Source organism: Pan troglodytes, chromosome 1 (genome assembly GCF_028858775.2).
Source record: "Pan troglodytes isolate AG18354 chromosome 1, NHGRI_mPanTro3-v2.0_pri, whole genome shotgun sequence".
NCBI classification, from domain to species: Eukaryota; Metazoa; Chordata; class Mammalia; order Primates; family Hominidae; genus Pan; species Pan troglodytes.
Genome location: NC_072398.2, coordinates 145993730 through 146012993, shown reverse-complemented (window position 1 = coordinate 146012993; position 19264 = coordinate 145993730). Strand labels below are relative to the sequence as shown.

The 19264-nt window shown below is 41.1% G+C and overlaps 1 protein-coding gene across 3 annotated transcripts in view; it reads left to right on the top strand.

Annotated features, from left to right (window-relative positions):
* Positions 1 to 593: 593 nt before the first annotated feature.
* DNAI3 (dynein axonemal intermediate chain 3) overlaps positions 594 to 19264 on the top strand; it is a 72938-nt gene continuing 54267 nt past the window's right edge. For all 3 annotated transcript variants that reach the window (XR_010153416.1, XM_009424414.5, XM_009424410.5), the window contains exons 1-3: positions 594 to 1104; positions 10498 to 10575; positions 11624 to 11662. Coding sequence is in view for 2 of the 3 variants with exons in the window: in XM_009424414.5 (XP_009422689.4) it covers positions 10512 to 10575; positions 11624 to 11662 (103 nt within the window). In the remaining variant the exon portion in view is untranslated. The remainder of the gene's footprint in view (positions 1105 to 10497; positions 10576 to 11623; positions 11663 to 19264) is intronic.

Genomic DNA, 19264 nt, shown 5'->3' with positions numbered 1-19264 from the left:
CGTGCCACCACGCCTGGCTAATTTTTTGTATTTTCAGTAGAGACGGGGTTTCACCGTGTTAGCCAGGATAGTCTCGATCTCCTGACCTCGTGATCTGCCTTCCTCAGCCTCCCAAAGTGCTGGGATTACAGGCATGAGCCACCGCACCAGCCCCCTGAAGTCTCATGTTATAAATGATCAGCCTCTTCTCAATTAAATATTTTATTTAAATTGGGTGTGAAAATTTATTTACACCAATTACAGCAGTCAATTACATTACTTTATTAAATTCTGCCACTTTACAAATTAGACAGTTATAATTATTTTTTAAGGGAAAGGAGGAGAATGGTGTTCAGAGAGTTGAGCGTCACTGTATGAATCCCACCGGACTCCTAATCACAGATAAAACGAACCTTGGGTTACTCACGGATTCAAGTTTCTTCCCCGGAGACTCATATTTACAGCTTGAGTCAAATTCTAAACAAAAGTTATTCTGGCAAGAAGGAAATGTAACCCATTAGGGTTCTGGGGCGCCCACGACAACCAGTGGGGCGCAGCTTCCTCTCCACTCCCTAGGAGGGCCCAGCTCGCTGCAGGGGGTGGGCAGGAAAGCTGCCCGAAAGGATTCTGAGCGGGCAGCCTCCTTAACATTTTCTCTCCTGGTTCCTAGGGTCCACACCCCAAAAAGATTCTTCTCTGGCTGAGATTGCGGTGGGTGTGAGGCATGGACCTAGCCTGTTAGACCTGGATTCAGGCCGGGCCACTGTCATTAACATACCTAAGCCACAAAACTCTTTCCTTGGTAGTGGAAAGCTGCGGGCCTCACCCGGTTCGCGTTGAGTGACGTCACAGAGTGGCAACCAATCACAAGTCTGCTTTGAAAGATACTGTTAGGGAGAGGACACTGTATTGGTAGAGATGCTCTGTCAATCTCGGAGAGGAATCGCCTCTTTTCTCTTAGCGACAGATGCGTCCTGGCAACAGTCGGCAGAGTTGCTGCGGTTTGTGCCCTTGCGATTTGTTTTTCTGAGAGAGGAGAGTCAAACTCCCACCTCCAGCTCTCGAAGGAGCTTTTCCTGAGGGCACTGCAAAGAGGCTCCTTTTCCTTCAGATCAGCAGTATCAGGTAAGAGAAGCTCTGAATGGGAAAGGCGGCGTGGAAAACAAGTATTTTACTCACTCTTTCAAGGGTATTTGAACACTCGCTGTGTCAGCAATGTGCTAGGCTAGTGGCAGTGAAAACTACAAAAAACACAAGTCTTTCCCTGCTTTCAAAGAGCTTCCAGCCTCGTCAGGGAAACAAAAATAGCAACGAGAGAGCAGTTAACGACACTCTAAGAACTTTAAGGGCATGTACTGTCTTGTTCCCATGTTATATATACCCAGTGACTATCATATTGCCTAGTACATAGTAGGAACTCAATAAACCATGAATGGGTGAGTTAATAAATGAATGAATGAATGCCAAAACAGCATGATTCTGATTATCCGTCTAGGGGCGGGGGTCAAACAATAAAAGATTAATGTGGGCTGAAATAGATTACTTCAGGACTGTTTAGAAAGGGCTGGAGTAGATAAATAGTGAGGAAGATGAACAGGGAACACAAACTCTTTGAAAGTAAGGACATTGTCTTATTCCCCTAGTGACTAGTTTACCCAGTACCTAATTGCTGCTCAATACTTTCTCCTTCTTGTGTATGGAGAATGCTAAATGAATTCACAGCAATCTTTTAGGAAGCTCTGAGTTTGAAGCCCTCTGCCTTTGCAGAGGCCTGACATAAGTAATTACACATAGTATGATTGGAAAGTGTCAGGGAGAACAAGATTGTTTCAGCCTGAGTGAGGAAGTCAGGGAGGCTTCCGGCTTTGGGGGAAAAGTTCATAATTGCCTTGAATGATGAGAAAGATTGAAACAGGCAGAGAGATGCCTGCATGGTGTGGACCAGGAGCAGCAGGTGGGGTGGGAGGGAAGGGGATTCTCCAGAGAGGGAGGTGGGAAAGTCCTGGACTGTTTGGGAATGAATGGAAACCGTGTGAGGCTGGAATAGAACTGGAAAGGTTGACGCAGTGAGGCAGACTGTGAAAGTATTGAAGGCCATACTTACATGAGTTCGGACTCTATTTTGTTTTGCAAAGTCTGGTGTGTAGACCACCAGTGCAAGACTGTCTCACAATGCTTTTAAAAATGCAGAGTCCCAGGCTTAACCCAGACCAGCAAAATCAAAGGAGGTCCAGGAAATTTGCATTTCAAATGAGCTCCATTTCTACAATCTGGAAGAGAATGCTACTGTGAATGATAGGGACCCACAAAAGTCATTATACAGGGAAGAGACTTGATAAGAGATGCATTTTTGGAGAGCTCTGAGGTTGGCCTCTTAAGTAGTTGTTCTGGTTAGAACAGAGGCAGAGAGGCCAGTTAAGTGTCCATGATCTAGGGCAGAGGATTCAGGGAGGAGAATCTGTGGATTTTTTAAATTACATATTTATTTTCACTAACCACCAATTGAAATGTATTCAATTGGTAACAAACCACAGTAGTACTCACAGGCCTGTGACTTTGTTAGCAACTCTTTTCATATTACATTATAGAGATTGTAAATATATTATTTATACTCATCATTACCTCACAATTAGGGTAGTTATTAGAACCACAGCTAGATTTTGTTATTTAATGTGTTAATAAAGAAGTACAAATTATTTTATCATAATTTAAAAAAAATTTTAATAACTATATTTCCATATAATCTGTCTTCTTTGTAATCCCATGTTTTTATTTGATGCATGGGCTTCACCAGGCTGCCAAAGGTTCATGGCACAAAACAGGGTTGGAGCTCCAGTTTTGGAGGACATGTTAAAGACCCGAACCAGAGGAGGCCTTGGGAGAGAAGGACTTGGAATTCAGAAGATATTTGGAAGGGAGAAGTAATAGGATAGCATCTACTCAAATAAGTGAATATCCAATCTTGGAAAGAAGTGGAAATAGCTATGGAAGGAAGGAAACAAGAGTATAGACTAATAGACATTGTAGGAATAGTTGTCTCTAGGGGTGGATGTTGTATACTTGCCAAAATATGGCTGAAGGGCCCAGGAGAATCTTGAAGTTTAATCAGGGTCTTAGTGAAGATTTACTGAGAATCAATAGTTCTTGGAGACACATTTACCAGAGGCCCAAGATGTTAGTCTTGGGTTTTATTCTAAATCAATGTTTGTTTGTTTGTTTTTTTAAAAAGATATCCCTGGAGAGGTACCTCACGCCTATAATTCCAGCATTTTGGGAGGCTGAGGCAGGAGGATTGCTTGAGGCCAGGAGTTCTAGACCAGCCTGGGCAATGAAGCCAGACCTCACCTCTTAAAAATAAAATAAAACCTGGATGCAGTGACTCACGCCTGTAATCCCAGCACTTTGGGAGGCCGAGGCAGGCAGATCACCTGAGGTCAGGAGTTCAAGACCAGCCTGGCCAACATGGCAAAACCCCATCTCTACTAAAAAATAAAAAATTAGCTGGGCATGTTGGTGGACACCTGTAATCCCAGCTACTTGGGAGGCTGAGGCAGGAGAATCGCTTGAACCCGGGAGGCGGAGGTTGCAATGAGCTGAGATTACGCCATTGCACTCCAGCCTGGGTGACAGAGCGAGACTCTGTCTCAATTAAAATAAATAAATAAATGTAGAAAGATGGAAACAAGCATTATGAGCTTATAAATTATTTGGGAAGAGGAAAGAGGATGATGACCACCTACATGAGGTCAGCTAATTGAAGAAGACCTGGGAAGATAAGACTTGTGTAAGGAAGACCCCAGTTAAAGAGAAGGTGCCAGTGCTACAAGTCCTTTCATAATCAAGATCTCTTGGCTGGGAATAAGCCACACATACACACAGGCAACAAATGAGAGCATGTAAACAGGTGTGTGCTATCAACCTAGATAGCAAGCAGAGAGGGGGACTCTCTAAAATAAAATGTTTATTTGAGAATAGGCATTACAATGGGAAGATGCATGCGGTAGTAAACTATATGTATATTCAGGGAGATAAAACGACACAAATGTTTTTAAAGGAAAAATGAGGAGGATTATGTCATTGTCTTCAGATAGTTATCCTTGGCTACAGAATCAGTGACAAGGGTGGCACCAGTCTGAGGTTGGACAGGCAGTTCCTGGGCAGATATCCTTGCAGAAGTATTTTTGTGTGTGTGTGTAGAGTGGCAATGGCCTTTATGCAAGGTTGTGATTCTGTATAGTCTTTTGTGATAGTTCTTGTTATCAGGCATTTGTGACATACACTCCCTTCATGGACTTCCCTAGCTCTGTTTGTCTGAGTTTTTAACACAAGTGGCTCCATGCTGATTCTGACAACTTTCACAATGCATTGCATGAATAAAGTGAAGAGAGGAGATTAATAGCTGTTTAAATCACTGTATTATGACAATTTAATTTATGTTACTTATGCCTTCATCTATAGTAGTTAACCTCCTGAATAATAGAAGCATCATAAAAGGATATACTCATGGGCAAGTTGGAGAGTTAGTTTGGAAGCAGATCGTAGACAGCTGTGAATGCAGTGTTCCTCATAATCAAGTGGTGCACCATCACAGGTTTTGATCTGTTATGCAGGGGACTTACCCAATACACACTTTTGTCAACCTCTAATGTCTCTTGCTGTTAATATAGAATCTAGAAAATGTGACCTTTGTGCATTGATGGCAAAAGGTGTTCTGAAATGGGTAAATTAATTTACAAAGAAAATAAGTAGTTTTAATATCAAGAATATTTTTAATAAAAATGCTTAAACATTTCTAAGTGTTACCTTCCAAAATTTCTATTTTGAAATCCACTCAGCTCTACTGGTTTGAAAACTAGTCAAAACACAAGCCACTGGGTTAGGCACAACATTGATTTTAGGAGTAGATGAATTATCTCTTCTGCTACTCTTTTTTTTTTTTGAGATGGAGTCTCGCTCTGTTGCCCAGGCTGGAGTGCAGTGGCATGACCTCGGCTCACTGCAAGCTCCGTCTGCCTCCTGAGTTCACGCCATTCTCCTGTCTCAGCCTCCCGAGTAGCTGAGACTACAGGCACCTGCCACCACGCCTGGATAATTTTTTTGTATTTTTAATAGAGACGGGGGTTTCACTGTGTTAGCCAGGATGGTCTTGATCTCCTGACCTCATGATCCGCCTGCCTCGGCCTCCCAAAGTTTTGGGATTACAGGCATGAGCCACTGCACCTGGCCTCTTCTGCTACTCTTAATAATTACAAGTTGATTTCAGCTGGGAACAGAAAAAATGTTATGCATATTTCAAAGTAAACTTAGACTAAAGTAGGATTGGATATTGAAAATTTTTTCATAAGCTTTTAATATGCAACTTAATAGAAAAAAGTTTGTTAAATATAACACATTTATGAAATATTCAATTAATTTTATGAAAAAAACTTCAGTAAGCCCTGCTGTAATTTGAAAGTAATATCTTTGTTGGGGATTTGTTTTTAAAAAGAAAGATCTACATAAAAAATAAACCTTGAATAAATGTGTTTATTGAAGTTATAAAAAGTGTATTATTCATTTGGTTTCGATACCCCCAATTAAAAGTTATTTATTTTCTAGACATAATGTTGGTAGGATTTTCATTATTTACAATTACTAAAATAAACTGCAAAATTTTGCCTGAAACTGAAATACAATATAAGGTGGCTACTCCCAAAGTAATCATTTTCCTTTCAGTTTAGACTATATTCACCGGGCTCTCTTCAGCTTATAAATGTTTCTATCGATGGTGCCTAGAAATGTAGATATTATGCTTTTTAGTGAAGAAGAATTAAGACCCCTAAAAGCCTTTAGAACAACCTGGTCACTAGTACCTGGTCACTAGTCACTCTGCCCTTAGTCACTAGTCAGTAATTTAGACAGAAGTCAATTAACATTTGTGAAAGTAGTAAATGAGCTGTTCAGGTAAGGCAGCTTGCATTAATGCACATTCCAATTTTGGTGCCTAATTTATTGCCAAAAATTTGACTTTGTTTTTCCCTGAAAACTGGAAACTCAAATTATCTACAGAGCATTTAATAGCAGCGTTTGAAAAGAACAGGACACTTGTTTACTTTGATTATTTGGGGGATGATTGTAAACTGATACCTGTATTCAAGTTTAATTCTACGGCAGCACTTCTTAATTCCTGGAACCTGTGGATATGTTACCATATATGGCAAAGAAGTAAAGTCACAGATGAAATTAAGATCAGCGGAACTTAACATAGGGAGATTATCCTGGATTATCTAGGTAGGCCCAGTGTAGTCACAAGGGTCCTTAAAAGTGAAAGACAAAGAAGAGGTTAGAGTATGCTATGTGAGACTTAACTCTCCCTTCTGACTTTGAAGTTGGAGGTTGGGGGCCACAAACCAAGAAGTGCTGGTGGGCTCTAGAGATTGGAAAAGGCAAGAAAGCAGATTCTCTCTTAGAGCCTCTGGAAAGAAAGGAATGCAGCCCCACTGACTCTGGTTTAAGCCCAGTGAGACCTGTGTCAGATATCTGAACTACAAAGCTGTAAGATAATAGATTTGTGTAGTTTTAAGTCACAAAATTTGTGGTAATTTGTTACAGCATTAAGAGAAAACTAATACAGCATGCATACAGAGTATTCCACAGACCATTAGGTAGAAGCCTTTTGTTTAGACTGGAAATTCATAGGCTAAGCATGGCAGAAGGGAAGGAGGACCAAGGAGTTATTAATCTAACTTTTTTTTTTAAGTATGTTCACTGTGCTAGTTACAGGGATTACAGAAATTGGAAAGAAAATACAATCCCCATGCTCACAGAGTTTATAGTCTAGTTTGCAGTCTAACTTCATATACCTTCAGTTGAACTCCTGAACTTCTCTTTCAAATCTGCTGTTCCCATGGGATCTCCATCTCAATAAATAGCAACTCCATGCTTTCAATTTCTTAGGCAAAATTCATTGATGTTATCCTTCTCATAAGCGATATGTTCAAGTCACCAGTGAATCTTATTGGGTCTACTTAACAAAAATACCCAGAATCCAGTCACTTTTCCCATATCACTTTCACCTGCCTGATCTAAGCACCCTCATCTCTCCCATGGATTTTTAAATGTCTCGCAACTGGATTTCCTGCTTCAGCCTTTTCCTTGCTGCAGTCTTTTCTCAACACAGCAGTCATATTGATCCTTAAACTGTGGGACAGATGGAGTAAAGTAACTTCTCAGCTCAAAACCATCCAATAGCTCTCCACCTCATTCAGAGTGAAAGCCAAGGTCCTAATACACGACCTAGCCCCCCTTGTGGTATATTATATAGCTGTTTCCAATTATATCATTCCCAGCCACTACCTCCCGTACCTGTAAGAGGATCATACATTCCCACCTTCTGCCAATCAGGCAGAGAATCCCTCCCCCATTATCAGGATTGACTTACTTGCTTAGGCCAATAGAATGTGAACAGGAGGCACAATATGTCAGTGCCAAGGAGAAAGTTAGGAAGCATTATGTAGTTCCGTTAGCTCTCTTGCTTTTTTCTCTGCTGTGAAAGTGGTATGTGTGAAATAAGGCCTGCTTCTTCAGCCTGGATCCCGGAATAAGAAGACTTGCAGCAGCTCATCCACACCACAGTGCATAGCATGAGAAGAAATAAATGTTTGTTACCGTATGTCACTGAGATGTAGGGGTCATTTGTTACTGCAGCAAAGCTGACTAATATATCCCTGTCACCTTTCTGACCAGCTTTGCCTATAGTCTTTCCCTGACTCTGCTCCAGCCATCATGACCTTCTTGCTGTTTTCTTAAATATGCCAGGCATGATCCTGCCCCAGAACCTTTAAACATACTGTTCCCTCCACCTGAAAATACTCTTCCTCTCCCAGATATCTGTGTTTCTTGCTTTCTCCTTTTTCAGGTCTTTGTTCCAATGTCCAGTTCCTTTTCTTACCTTATTTTTCTCCTTAGTAGTTCTCACCACTTAAAATACTAATTATATTTTCCTCCTTTATTTGTTTATTTGTTCTGTCTTCCCCTAGAATGTGAGCTTGCACAAGGGGTTTTGCCTATTTTGTTCACTGCTGTATCCCTAACACCTAGGATAGCATCTGGTGCAGCATAGTCACTCAATATATATATGTGGAATAAATAGTGGTGGTGGTGATGGTGTGTGTGTGGGGTGAGGCTAAGTGGTGTGAAGAGTTTTTCACCATGTTGGCCAGGTTGATCTCGAACTCCTGACCTCACGATCCACCCACCTCGGCCTCCCAAAATGCTGGGATTACAGCCACGAGCGCGCCACATACTCCAGCCTGGGCAACAGAGCAAGACTCTGTCTTGGGGAAAAAAAGAAAGTTTTTCAAGTATTTTACATCAAACTAAAATGCAGCTGGGATAGCATATGGAGAAGGGGTATATTGATAAGGAATCTTCTGAAAAAAAGGAATAGATGAAAGATTTGAAATTATGCTAAGACTGGGAAGTGATATGGAGGACATCTGACAGTCTAAAGAGTTGAGTCAGATCCATTCATTGCAGAATATCTTAAAAATAGAAATTGTCAGAATCATAAAATATTGATTAGATAATAAAATCCTGCTTTTTAGCTGGGCGCGGTGGCTCATGCCTGTAATCCCAGCACTTTGGGAGGCCGAGGCGGGTGGATCACGAGGTCAGGAGTTCGAGACCAGCCTGGCCAATATGGTGAAACCCCGTCTCTACTAAAAATACAAAAATTAGCCGGGCGTGCTGGCGTGCACCTGTAGTCCCAGCTACTTGGGAGGCTGAGGCAGGAGAATCGCTTGAACCTGGGAGGCGGAGGTTGCGGTGAGCTGAGACCGCGCCAATGCACTCCAGCCTGGGCAACAGAGTGAAACTCTGTCTCAAAAAAAAAAAAAATTCCTGCCTTCCTAGGTAAAGTCAATGATTTAAAATAGTTTCATTTGCAATGAAACACAGCAGTTATCATTGAAATCCAAGGGATCATCTAGTACAGAGGTTAAGAATGTGGCTATTGGAGCCAGGCTGCTTGGGCTCACAGCCTGACACCACTGTCTATTGCGCTCTGTGTCCCTTCAGGAGAGTCATCTGAACCTCTTGGGGCCTCGTTTTCTCATTATAAAATGGAGATGAAGATAATAGTAATAATAAAATGTGGTTATCTAGTATTCAATAGTACAGTAGGAAAATTATAGTTAACCATAATCCATTGCATATTTCAAAATGCTAGAAGAATTGTAATGTTCCCAACACAAAGATAAATGTTTCAGATGATGGATAATCCCAGTTATGCTGATTTGACCATTATACATTGTATACATGTATCAAAGTATCACATGTACCCCCAAATATGCACAACTATTATATGTCAATAAAAATGTTTTAATGTGGTTAAGATTAAATTAAAAACACAAGTAAAGTACTTGGAACTGTGCTTGGCACATAGTAAGCACTTCACAAATGTGAGCTATTATTTTTATCATTTAAAAAAATTCATATGAGAAAATCTAAAGGGAAGATGTTTACACAGGAACACAGACACACTCACATCCACACTTTGGACAAGATTTTGTGATCCAGCATCTAGGAATAAAATAAAACTTGTGATATTTTGACCATGGGCTATGAAATAATAGTCTGTGTTGATTTGTTAAAGTGACGCAAACCAGTCAGAGATGATTGAGTTGATTGATGACACTTTATTTCATTAAGTCTTCACAATCACCTTGTGGGGTAGATTTTATTATTATCCCCATTAAATAGATGAATAAACTGAGACTTAGAGAAGGTAAGTAATTTGCCCAAGGTCACTCAGCTGGAAGAAGTAGAGCCTGTTTAAAAACTCTGCTGGCCAGGCTCCTGCAGTCACACTCCTAACCATTTAAACAGAATGGGACAAAGGTGAGCATGGCGGAGATGACAAGGATTTGATGTCATGGTGATGACCTTGGCCAGTGTTCTATCCTGTCAAAATTGATAAGCAGTTCCATGGAAAACTTTTGGAGGCATTCTCTCTGATAGGCCAAATAAGGCCTTAGTGGTTTTGTGTTCACATGCTGAGATAAAAGTATGAGCTCAATTACGTTAATTTAAAAATTATATACGCATATGCACACTGTGGGCCTGTCACTCCCAGTGGCCTATCTTGTCTTTGTAGCTGGGCTACCTGTTGGGAAGCCCAGCAAAAGGCAGCACAGAGCAGCTACCTGGGATGGGAACTTCAGTGAGAGGCGGGGAAGCCAAGTCCTCTGTCGTGCTTCCATGGCAGGACCTATGGCTGAGACTTTGTTCTGGCAGGTCACCACGGTGCGCTTCAGCTAAATGGCTCCACCAGAACAGTAAGATCTCATCAGTAAGATTGTTGTTGCAATAAGCCTTTGTCACAGAACACCCGTTCTATGAAGATACAGGTTGATTTAGCCCAGGGTAAAACTTAGAAAACATATTCTTATGTTTATTAAATGATAATGTTTAGTATTTGAAATTGTAAGTTGTTTGCAAATTGTAACAATTTACTAATAATATCATCTCTTTATGCAGCCCAAGTCAGAACCATGGCTCCAAAACAAAAGAAAAAGTCATCACGTGGCAAAAAAAGACCAAAACCAGTATTAGCTGGTAGGAATATTTCTTCATTGAATGGGATTTTTTGTGGAGTATTTGTATATATATTAGCAGCAAAATGATTATGGTTTTACATATCAAATGAAATAAAATATTTCTGTGACATAAAGTCAAATGTATGAGGAATAAGATATATGGAGATTCATTCTTACTTTTGACTAATTTCATTATGATACCAATTAGATGCTATATAATGAATGCTGTAGTAAACATGTCACTAAGAGATAACAGTATGAAAGACAATTATTCAGATTTTCTCTGTTTAATTATTCACAAGATAGTTTAAGTCTTCATTGTATATTTGCACTTATATTTTGTGTTTTGAGGTTTGGTAAGGATTATAGTAAACTGGCTGGGCGCGGTGGTTCACGCCTGTAATCCCAGCACTTTGGGAGGCCGAGGCGGTTGGATCACGAGGTCAGGAGTTCGAGACCAGCCTGACCAACATGGTGAAACCCCGTCTCTACTAAAAATACACAAATTAGCTGGGCGTGGTGGCACGCGCCTGTAATCCCAGCTACTCAGGAGGCTGAGGCAGGAGAATCACTTGAACCCGGGAGGCGGAGGTTGCAATGAGCAGAGATCGCGCCACTGCACTCCAGCCTGGGCAACAGACTGAGACTCCATCTCAAAAAAATAAAAATAAAAATAAAAAAAAGATTGGCCGGGCACAGTGGCTCACGCCTGTAATCCCAGCACTTTGGGAGGCCAAGGTGGACGGATCACAAGGTCAGGAGATGGAGACCATCCTGGCTGACACGGTGAAACACCGTCTCTACTAAAAATACAAAAAATTAGCCGGGTGTGGTGGCGGGCGCCTGTAGTCCCAGCTACTCGGGAGGCTGAGGCAGGAGAATGGCGTGAACCCAGGATGTGGTGCTTGCAGTGAGCTGAGATAGCGCCACTGCCCTCCAGCCTGGGTGACAGAGCAAGACTCCGTCTCAAAAAAAAAAAAAAAAAAAAGAAGAAATAAAAGATTATAATAAATTGAGATGTATTTGATTCAAAAATGTAAATTTGACTTCCTTTTATTATATTCTAGCTAGTGAAGACATGGAACCAGTAAATATGGAGAGCATGGGTAAGTGGAAATATAATTTACAACTTACGTCCTCAGTTTTATAATATTTTAATAATGCAATAAGCAAGCAGGAATACTACAAACTGAAGTGATCAATCAAAATGTACATGGGCTAAAATGATACCATTCCATTTAGAATATAAAATGAAAAATTTTTTAAAGAAAAAATAAGAGTAGAGAATTTCAAACTGAGAAATAAACTTCAACCAAGCAGTTAGTTAAAAATGCATTATATGATTATTGAAAGGCCTTTTATAACTATAAAGTGTTATAAGCCTGCAACTTATGACTTTTATCAGATAAGTATTTTTTCAAACTTTTGCTCATAGGTAATATTTATCTGTACTTCACGCTAAGATGCCACTATTTCAAGGAAAGAGGCTGGTTTTTAAGCAAATAACTAGAACTTAGACAACTAAACTAATGTTGTTCCTACATGTAAAGGCTAAATAATCTTACAACAAGACTTCTTTTGGTGGGATGGAGGGGGAACCTCTCTCTTAGAGTTGACTTAGATGACACGCTTCACTTTTAGAAACAGAAAGGAGACAATGAGGGGGGCAAGGAGGAAGACCTAAAAGCCCTGTAGGCCACTGTAAAGATTTTGTCTTTTAATCGTATGGAATGAGGAAATATTGGTAGTATTTAAGCAAAGGGTGACTCCATCTGACATGTTTTTAAAGGGTCAGGTCATCCTGGCTACTGTGTAGCAAATTGCAGGAGCAAGGACTGAAGCAGAGAGACTAGTTAGGAAGTTTTTCCAACAATCCAGGGGAAAGATGGTGGTGACCTGGGCCAGGGCAGTAGAGGGGGCAGAGGTGTGGAGTGTGGAGGTGGGGAGAAAGTGGGAGAATGTCAGCTAATGTAAGTGGCTCTGTTATCAGCACCCAGCACAGTGCCTGCAGCAGGATATGCTGCCCAATAAATATTTATTGAGTTAGTGAAACCTGGGAGTCATCTTTAATTTCTTTCTTTCTCTCCTCCACACCTCCCTACCCCTTTCAAACCACCCCAACTTATGTGAATTCCACCTGTTTTAAAATATATCTCAAACCCATCTGCTTCATATTATCTTCCCACCTGCAACCTTAGTCCAAACCTCCGCACTCCTCACATCGGTTAGTTCCCAAGGCTCCTATTTGATATCACTGCTTCCACTCAGCCTCCTTCTGTCCATTTGGCGCACAGCAGCCCAACCATGCTTAAACTCCTCTTTCTTGCTTAAACTCCCCCATAGTCTTTCTTTGCCATTGGGCAAAACTTGCAGTGGTCCTGGCTCCTGTGCTCAAGTGGTCCTGACCTTGTTTCCTCCTCCTCTTCGCCAACCTACAGCCCATCAGCCTTGCTTAGCACAGAATGTTCCAAATTTATTCCAGCCTCAGGGCCATTGCTTTTGCTGTCCCTGATGCATAGATAGATCTTCCCTTTATGCAACTTTCTCTTTCTTATCATTGAGATCTAGACTACCATCTCACTTCCTCAAGAGACTTTCCTTGACCTCTGTGTCACCTATTACCTTGTTTAATTGCTTTCATAGCACTTAAAATCCTGAAGTTAAAGTACAGTAAATTCTCGTTCATGTATTCTATACAGTCCCTTTGAATACTAAATTAGCCAATACTGGACTATTGCTCCTAGGGGAAACACAGGGTTAGGTTCCTGTGAGCTTCTGTTCACATTTTCATTAACTAGTCAATACATAACCTTGTTTTATGTGTATTTCTGTTTAAAGGCTCCTTATTTAATGTATATTGTTGATTCCTTAACACTGAACTCATGGCCAAATCATGGCAAACAGCACTATAACTCATTACTGAATAAATAAATGAGTGAATGAGTTGTGTTCCCTCTTGCTCCTATCTAAATAGACCACCACAGCTACCCTTCTTAGTTCCATCTTTCATCCTGTTTTCTCCCAAATAGCACTTATCACAATTTGTATTTACTTATTTTTGTTTTTTATTTCTTTTCTTTTTTTTTTTGTAGAGATGGGTTCTCGTTATGTTGCCCAGGCTGTCTTGAACTCCTGGGCTCAAGGGATCCTCTTGCCTTGGCCTCCCAAAGTGCTGAGATTACAGGTGTGAGCTACCATGCCCAGCCCACAATTTGTATCTATGAGTGTACTTCATTGTTTATTATCTGTCTCTCTGTCTAGATTGGATACCCTGGCACTAGCACCATGCTTTTCACATAGTGGGTGCTCAGTAAATATTTCTTAACTAAATGAATTGACTGGTAAGAAAATCTATGAACCTGATAAAGGGGCACAGTTTGAGATGTATTCATTGAAAGTAAATGAACTGAAAAATAGGAATATGTTTGCTTAAGGGAAAGAAAAAACCAACCTCAGAACATTATGGTGAGACAAGTGTAGGTTTTGAGTTAGCATCCCCCTCTCCTCAAGCCTCTCTCTACCCCCAGACTCCCCTCAGGTAGCATCAGGACCCCTCTGACTTCCTCATGGTGGGCCCTGACCTTGCCAACTGTTAATCAGGGCTGATGGCTGTCATGCTCCAAGAAACTGAGATCCCTTTTTCTAACAAGGAGCCAAGGTATCAATAGGCTAACTAAAAAACTGTCAGTCCTAAGGGCCTAACAAGGCGATGCCCAGAGGTTTCTGGAGAATAAATATAATTTTTACACATAGCTAATATTTGTGGAGCAATGACTTTCTGCCAGGCCCACTCTTCTTATTGCCTTAGCTCTATAAAGTAGGCATTATCAAGGCCATTACAGACATGAAGGTGCTGTGACTCCTGAATGTTAAATAATTTACCCAAATTATAATACGAGTTAGTGGTATATGAGTTGCCTATTGCTGCTGTAACAAATTGCCACAAACTTAGTGGCTTAAACAATATAAATGTATCATTTAACAGTTCTGGAAATCAGGAGTCCGAAATTACTTTCACCAGGCTAATGTCAAGGTATCAGCAGGGCTGATTATCTCTGGAGGCCCTGAGAGGTGAATATGTTTCCTTGCCTTTTTCAGCTTCTAGAGGCCACTGTATTTATTGACTCCTGGCCCCTTCCTTCCTCTTCACAGCCAGCAGCATAGCATCTTTGAATCATTCTCTATGACCTCTGTTTCCCTTGTCACATCTCCTTCCTTGACTTTGATCCTCCTGTCACCGTCTTATAAGGCCCCTTGGGATTACACTGGGCCAATGTCAAAGGCCCAGTCATCTCCCCACCTCAAAATCCTTAACCTTCAGTATCTGGGATAAATGTTTTAAAAAATGAAAAATAAATAAATAAATAAAAAGAACATAAAAACAAAAACAACAAAAAGTAGAGATCCGTAACATAATTATATCCACAAATCCCTTTTCTTATGTAAGGTAACAATACAGAAGTGTATTAGTCTGTTCACATGCTTCTAATAAAGACATACCTGAGACTGGATAATTTATTTGAAAAAAGAGGTTTAATTGACTCACAGTTCTACATGGCTGGGGAGGCTTCACAATCACAGTGGAAGGTGAATGAGGAGCAAAGTCACATCTTACATGGCAGCAGGCAAGAGAGCGTGTGTAGGAAAACTTCCCTTTATAAAACCATCAGGTCTCATCAGACTTATTCACTATCATGAGAACAGCACGGGAAAGACCTGCCCCCATGATTCAATTACCTCCCACTACACATAGGAGTTATTCAAGATGAGATTTGGGTGGGGACACAGCAAAACCACATTAACAAGTTTCAGGAATTAGGACATGAACATATTAGGGGGACATTATTCTGTTTGCCAGAAGTGGTTAATAGCACAGGCTTTGGAATTAGACAGACCTGGTTTAAGTCATAAACTTATGACTTAAAGTCATTTAGTGACTGTGTGGCCACAGATGACTTCACCTTCCTGAGCCTCTGCTTCTTCATCTGAAAAGCAAGATAGACTATCTACCTCATAAGATTGATGTGGAAATTAAATTAGTAGTACATGCACATTTCCTTACATAGGGCTGTCACAAAGTAGGTTCATGTTAACTCTTTTTACTATAAAAAGATACTATAAAGACAGATAAGTAGATCAATGCATGAGAATAGAGTCCAAAAATAGACCACATGTGCATGGTCAATTGATTTTCATCAAAGATGCAAAGATAATTCAGTGGAGAAGGGATAGTCTTTTCAACAAATGATGCTGGAACAGTTAGATAGCTGTAAGTAAGAAAGTGAACTCAATCCATACCTCACACCATACACAAAAATTAACTCAAAAGGAATCATAGACCTAAAGGTAAAACCAAATATTCTAAAACTTCTAGAAGAAAACAGGAGAAAATCTTTGTGACCTTGGAGTTGGCAAAGATTTCCCAGATATGACACCCACAGCCAAAATCCCAAGAAATCTTAAAGCTTTCTTAAGATTTTCTTTTTTAAAATCTTAAAGATTTTTTTCTTTTATGGAATACTTGCCAGCAATGGAATGAACCATTGCTACATTCAACAATATGAATGAATCTCAAAATAGTTATGCTAAGAAGATAAACAAAAAGAGTACATTTATAAATATTCCAGAAAAAAGCAAACTAATCTATAGTGACAAGAAAACAGCTTAGTGGTTACTTGGGGTTACTTAGGGATGAAGGAGGTGTATTGGAAGGCAGGGGCAGGAGGAAACATTTGGGTCTTATGGGTATGTACTTTATCTTGATTGTGGTAATGGCTTCATGGGGTATGTACATATATTTATCAACTTGTACATATTGTATGCAGTTTATCGTTTGTCAATTATAACTCAGCAAAGCTGTTTTTAAAAAACTAGATAGCAACCAAAATGTTAAAAAAAAAAAAGAATGTATAATTGAAAAGTATGAGAGTTGTTTTAAACAACGCTCATTATGTAGGATAATATATGTGTAACCTATGATTTATATTGCATAGCCTTCTATTGTGTGCACATAGTAAGATTCTGAGGCATGAATTGTGTAGAGCTTGAGTCTGCCTTTGGTTCCTGCTAGGTGAATAACTGCCATTCACTGGATCCTATGGAACGTCATCTCTGTTCCCTCCTTGTCTATGTGTAGAGAAGCAGGACCCTCTCCATGGATCTTCTGTGTCCACTCATTAGAGAGAAAGCATAGCATAGTAGAGTTCAGGGATCTTGGTTTTGATCCCAGTACCACCACTTTCAACTTCCAGAGGCTGACCTTGGACATGTTATTGAACTCTGTGGTCCTCAGTTTTCTCAGCTAAAAAATGGAGACAAATATAGTAACCACCTCTGAATGTTGTTGTGAAGACTAAATGAGTTAATAATACACATAAAGTGCTTAAAACTGTGCCTGGAGCAGTAGGTGCACCATGGAAGTGCCCTCGCAGACATTGTCCTTGTGATTGGCACTCCTGACTTCAGTCAGCTTCAGAAGGCCCTGAAGGCCTCCTCCTCTGCACCAACACTTGTTTCACACTCCTTGGAGCAACCAGCCTCCCACTCTGCTGGAGGCTCCAGGGAGCCCATCTCATTGCTGATCACAGTGGCCTCATTGCTGTAGCCTATGGTGCTGTTCTCAGTGTGTGCCTCAAAGCCTACCCAATAGCAGTTGTTTTACAGTATTTGGCTGGCGACCCTTTGGGGTGGCCAGAAGCATCAGGCCTTGCCCTGGTTAGTTTAGTTCTCATGGCAATGGAGCGTGATGGTACTGGACTATAGCAGTTTTGTGTGATCTGTTGGCTGCCAGTTATCTGCAGTTATCACTGTTTGCCAACTCGAAGCAGAAACAGTCCACTAGTTTTACTGACTTCTAGATAAAGGAATGTTAGATCCTAATTAGAGTTGCCTTGAAAAAGTCCAATTAGTGTGAAAGGATCATTTTTTGTGTGTGAAAAATATCAAGCCAGTAGAATTCGAAGTGTGTGTTTAGTAGGGGCAGATAACATAGAAAACAATCTTTGGTGCTGTCTTTCCAGTGTCAAGGATGATAAAAAGCTTTCTGGTCTTCTGAATGCCTCTGTTTATTAGGGACAGCTGCCTTCTTTTCGGCACTAGCACAGTGCGAGTCTCACAGTCCCACCTAGTGGTTTTCTCAGACAAAACTACAGAACTTTTGTTACCCATTCAACACTACAAATGCAGTCGGTTTGCAGAGGAGTACTTGATTTGAATCAAGTCAACAGTTACTTATTGAGCATCTTATAAGTGCCAGGTGTTATGGTTACTCTTTTGAGGGAGATAAAAGTGTATAATTTGTCCTTCGCTCATGAACAACTTGAATTCCCAATGTTATGCCAACTGACTGCAGTTTGAAATATGCTTCTGCATATAATCAGTGTTATGCATACAGTTATTTAAAACCTCCAAATTACCTGAATTATTGTATCATAGAGCCCCTGGGGTGGGGGAAAATATTTCTATTGGAAAATAAGCTCAAAATTCCAACATGAGAGGCCACATACACTTTCCCCCTTGCTGGCACATCTATTGAGCAGTTGGAGGGAGGATGGCCTGACATCCAGGGGCGTGGGTGCTGGAGGAGATGGGAGTGGACCCTGGGAGTTGGGGAGAGAGTCCTGGGGACAGATGCAGAGCTGAGACTGTTGTGGCTGATAATAGTGATATGAAGGATAAAAAAACAGGAAGAAGGCTTGAGAGAGGGGAGGGCAGCAGGCAAAATTCTCCTTTGTCCTCTAGCGTCCACCCTCCCGGGGCATGCTGCTGCTGAGGACTGGCCTGAGGCGCAAAGAAGGGATGGGAAGACCAGGGATGGAAGCCTCTTGAACCTCTCCTCTCTCCTGAGAGCAATACTGGGACTGGCAGCCAGATGGGAGGAAAGGGATTCCCTACCCACTTTCCTGTGTCCAAGGGTTTATTAATACAACCAACTGAGAAGCCACTATTTGAAAAATGTGAGGAATTGAGTAACAGTAAGCTTGACTGTGAAAAAGAGAAGCCCTAAAGAGCAGAGATCCCTGTATAGGCTCAAGGGAAGGTTTCTTTTCTTTTTTTTCTTTTCTTTTTCTTTTTCTTTCTTTTTTTTTTTTTTTTTTGAGACAGAGTCTCCCTCTGTTGTCCAGGCTGGGGTGCAGTGGTGTGATCTCTGCTCACTGCAACCTCCACCTCCCAGGTTAACACCATTCTCCTGCCTCAGCCTCTCAAGTAGCTGGGACTACAGGCGCGTGCCACCATGCCTGGCTAATTTTTTGTATTTTTAGTAGAGATGGGGTTTCACTGTGTTAGCCAGGATGGTCTCGATCTCCTGACCTCGTGATCCGCCTGCCTCGAGCAGGTGTCAGCCACCGCGCCCAGCTTTAAGGGAAGGTTTCTTTAAAATGAGAGACCATTGAGCAAATCTGCATGCTGAGGGAAAGCAGCATGGAAGAAAGAAAAGCTGAAAGGAAAGGAATAGTTGAATGGACGCTGGTGGCTGAGGAGGGCAGGTCCTCTGAGTGCATAAGGGCAGAAAGGTGGTGCCCGTTTTGATTAGCAGGTGGGCAGGGCTGCAGGACCTGGCAGGATTCTGTGCTATTCAGACCCTGTTTTCTCTGTGAAATAAAAAGCCAGTCACTTGGTAAGAGAGAGCAGCAGGGGAGAGGGTGAGGTTGGGGTGTTTTAGAAAAGTAATACAGGCTGAAAGCCTAAACAAGTGGTCATACCTTCCA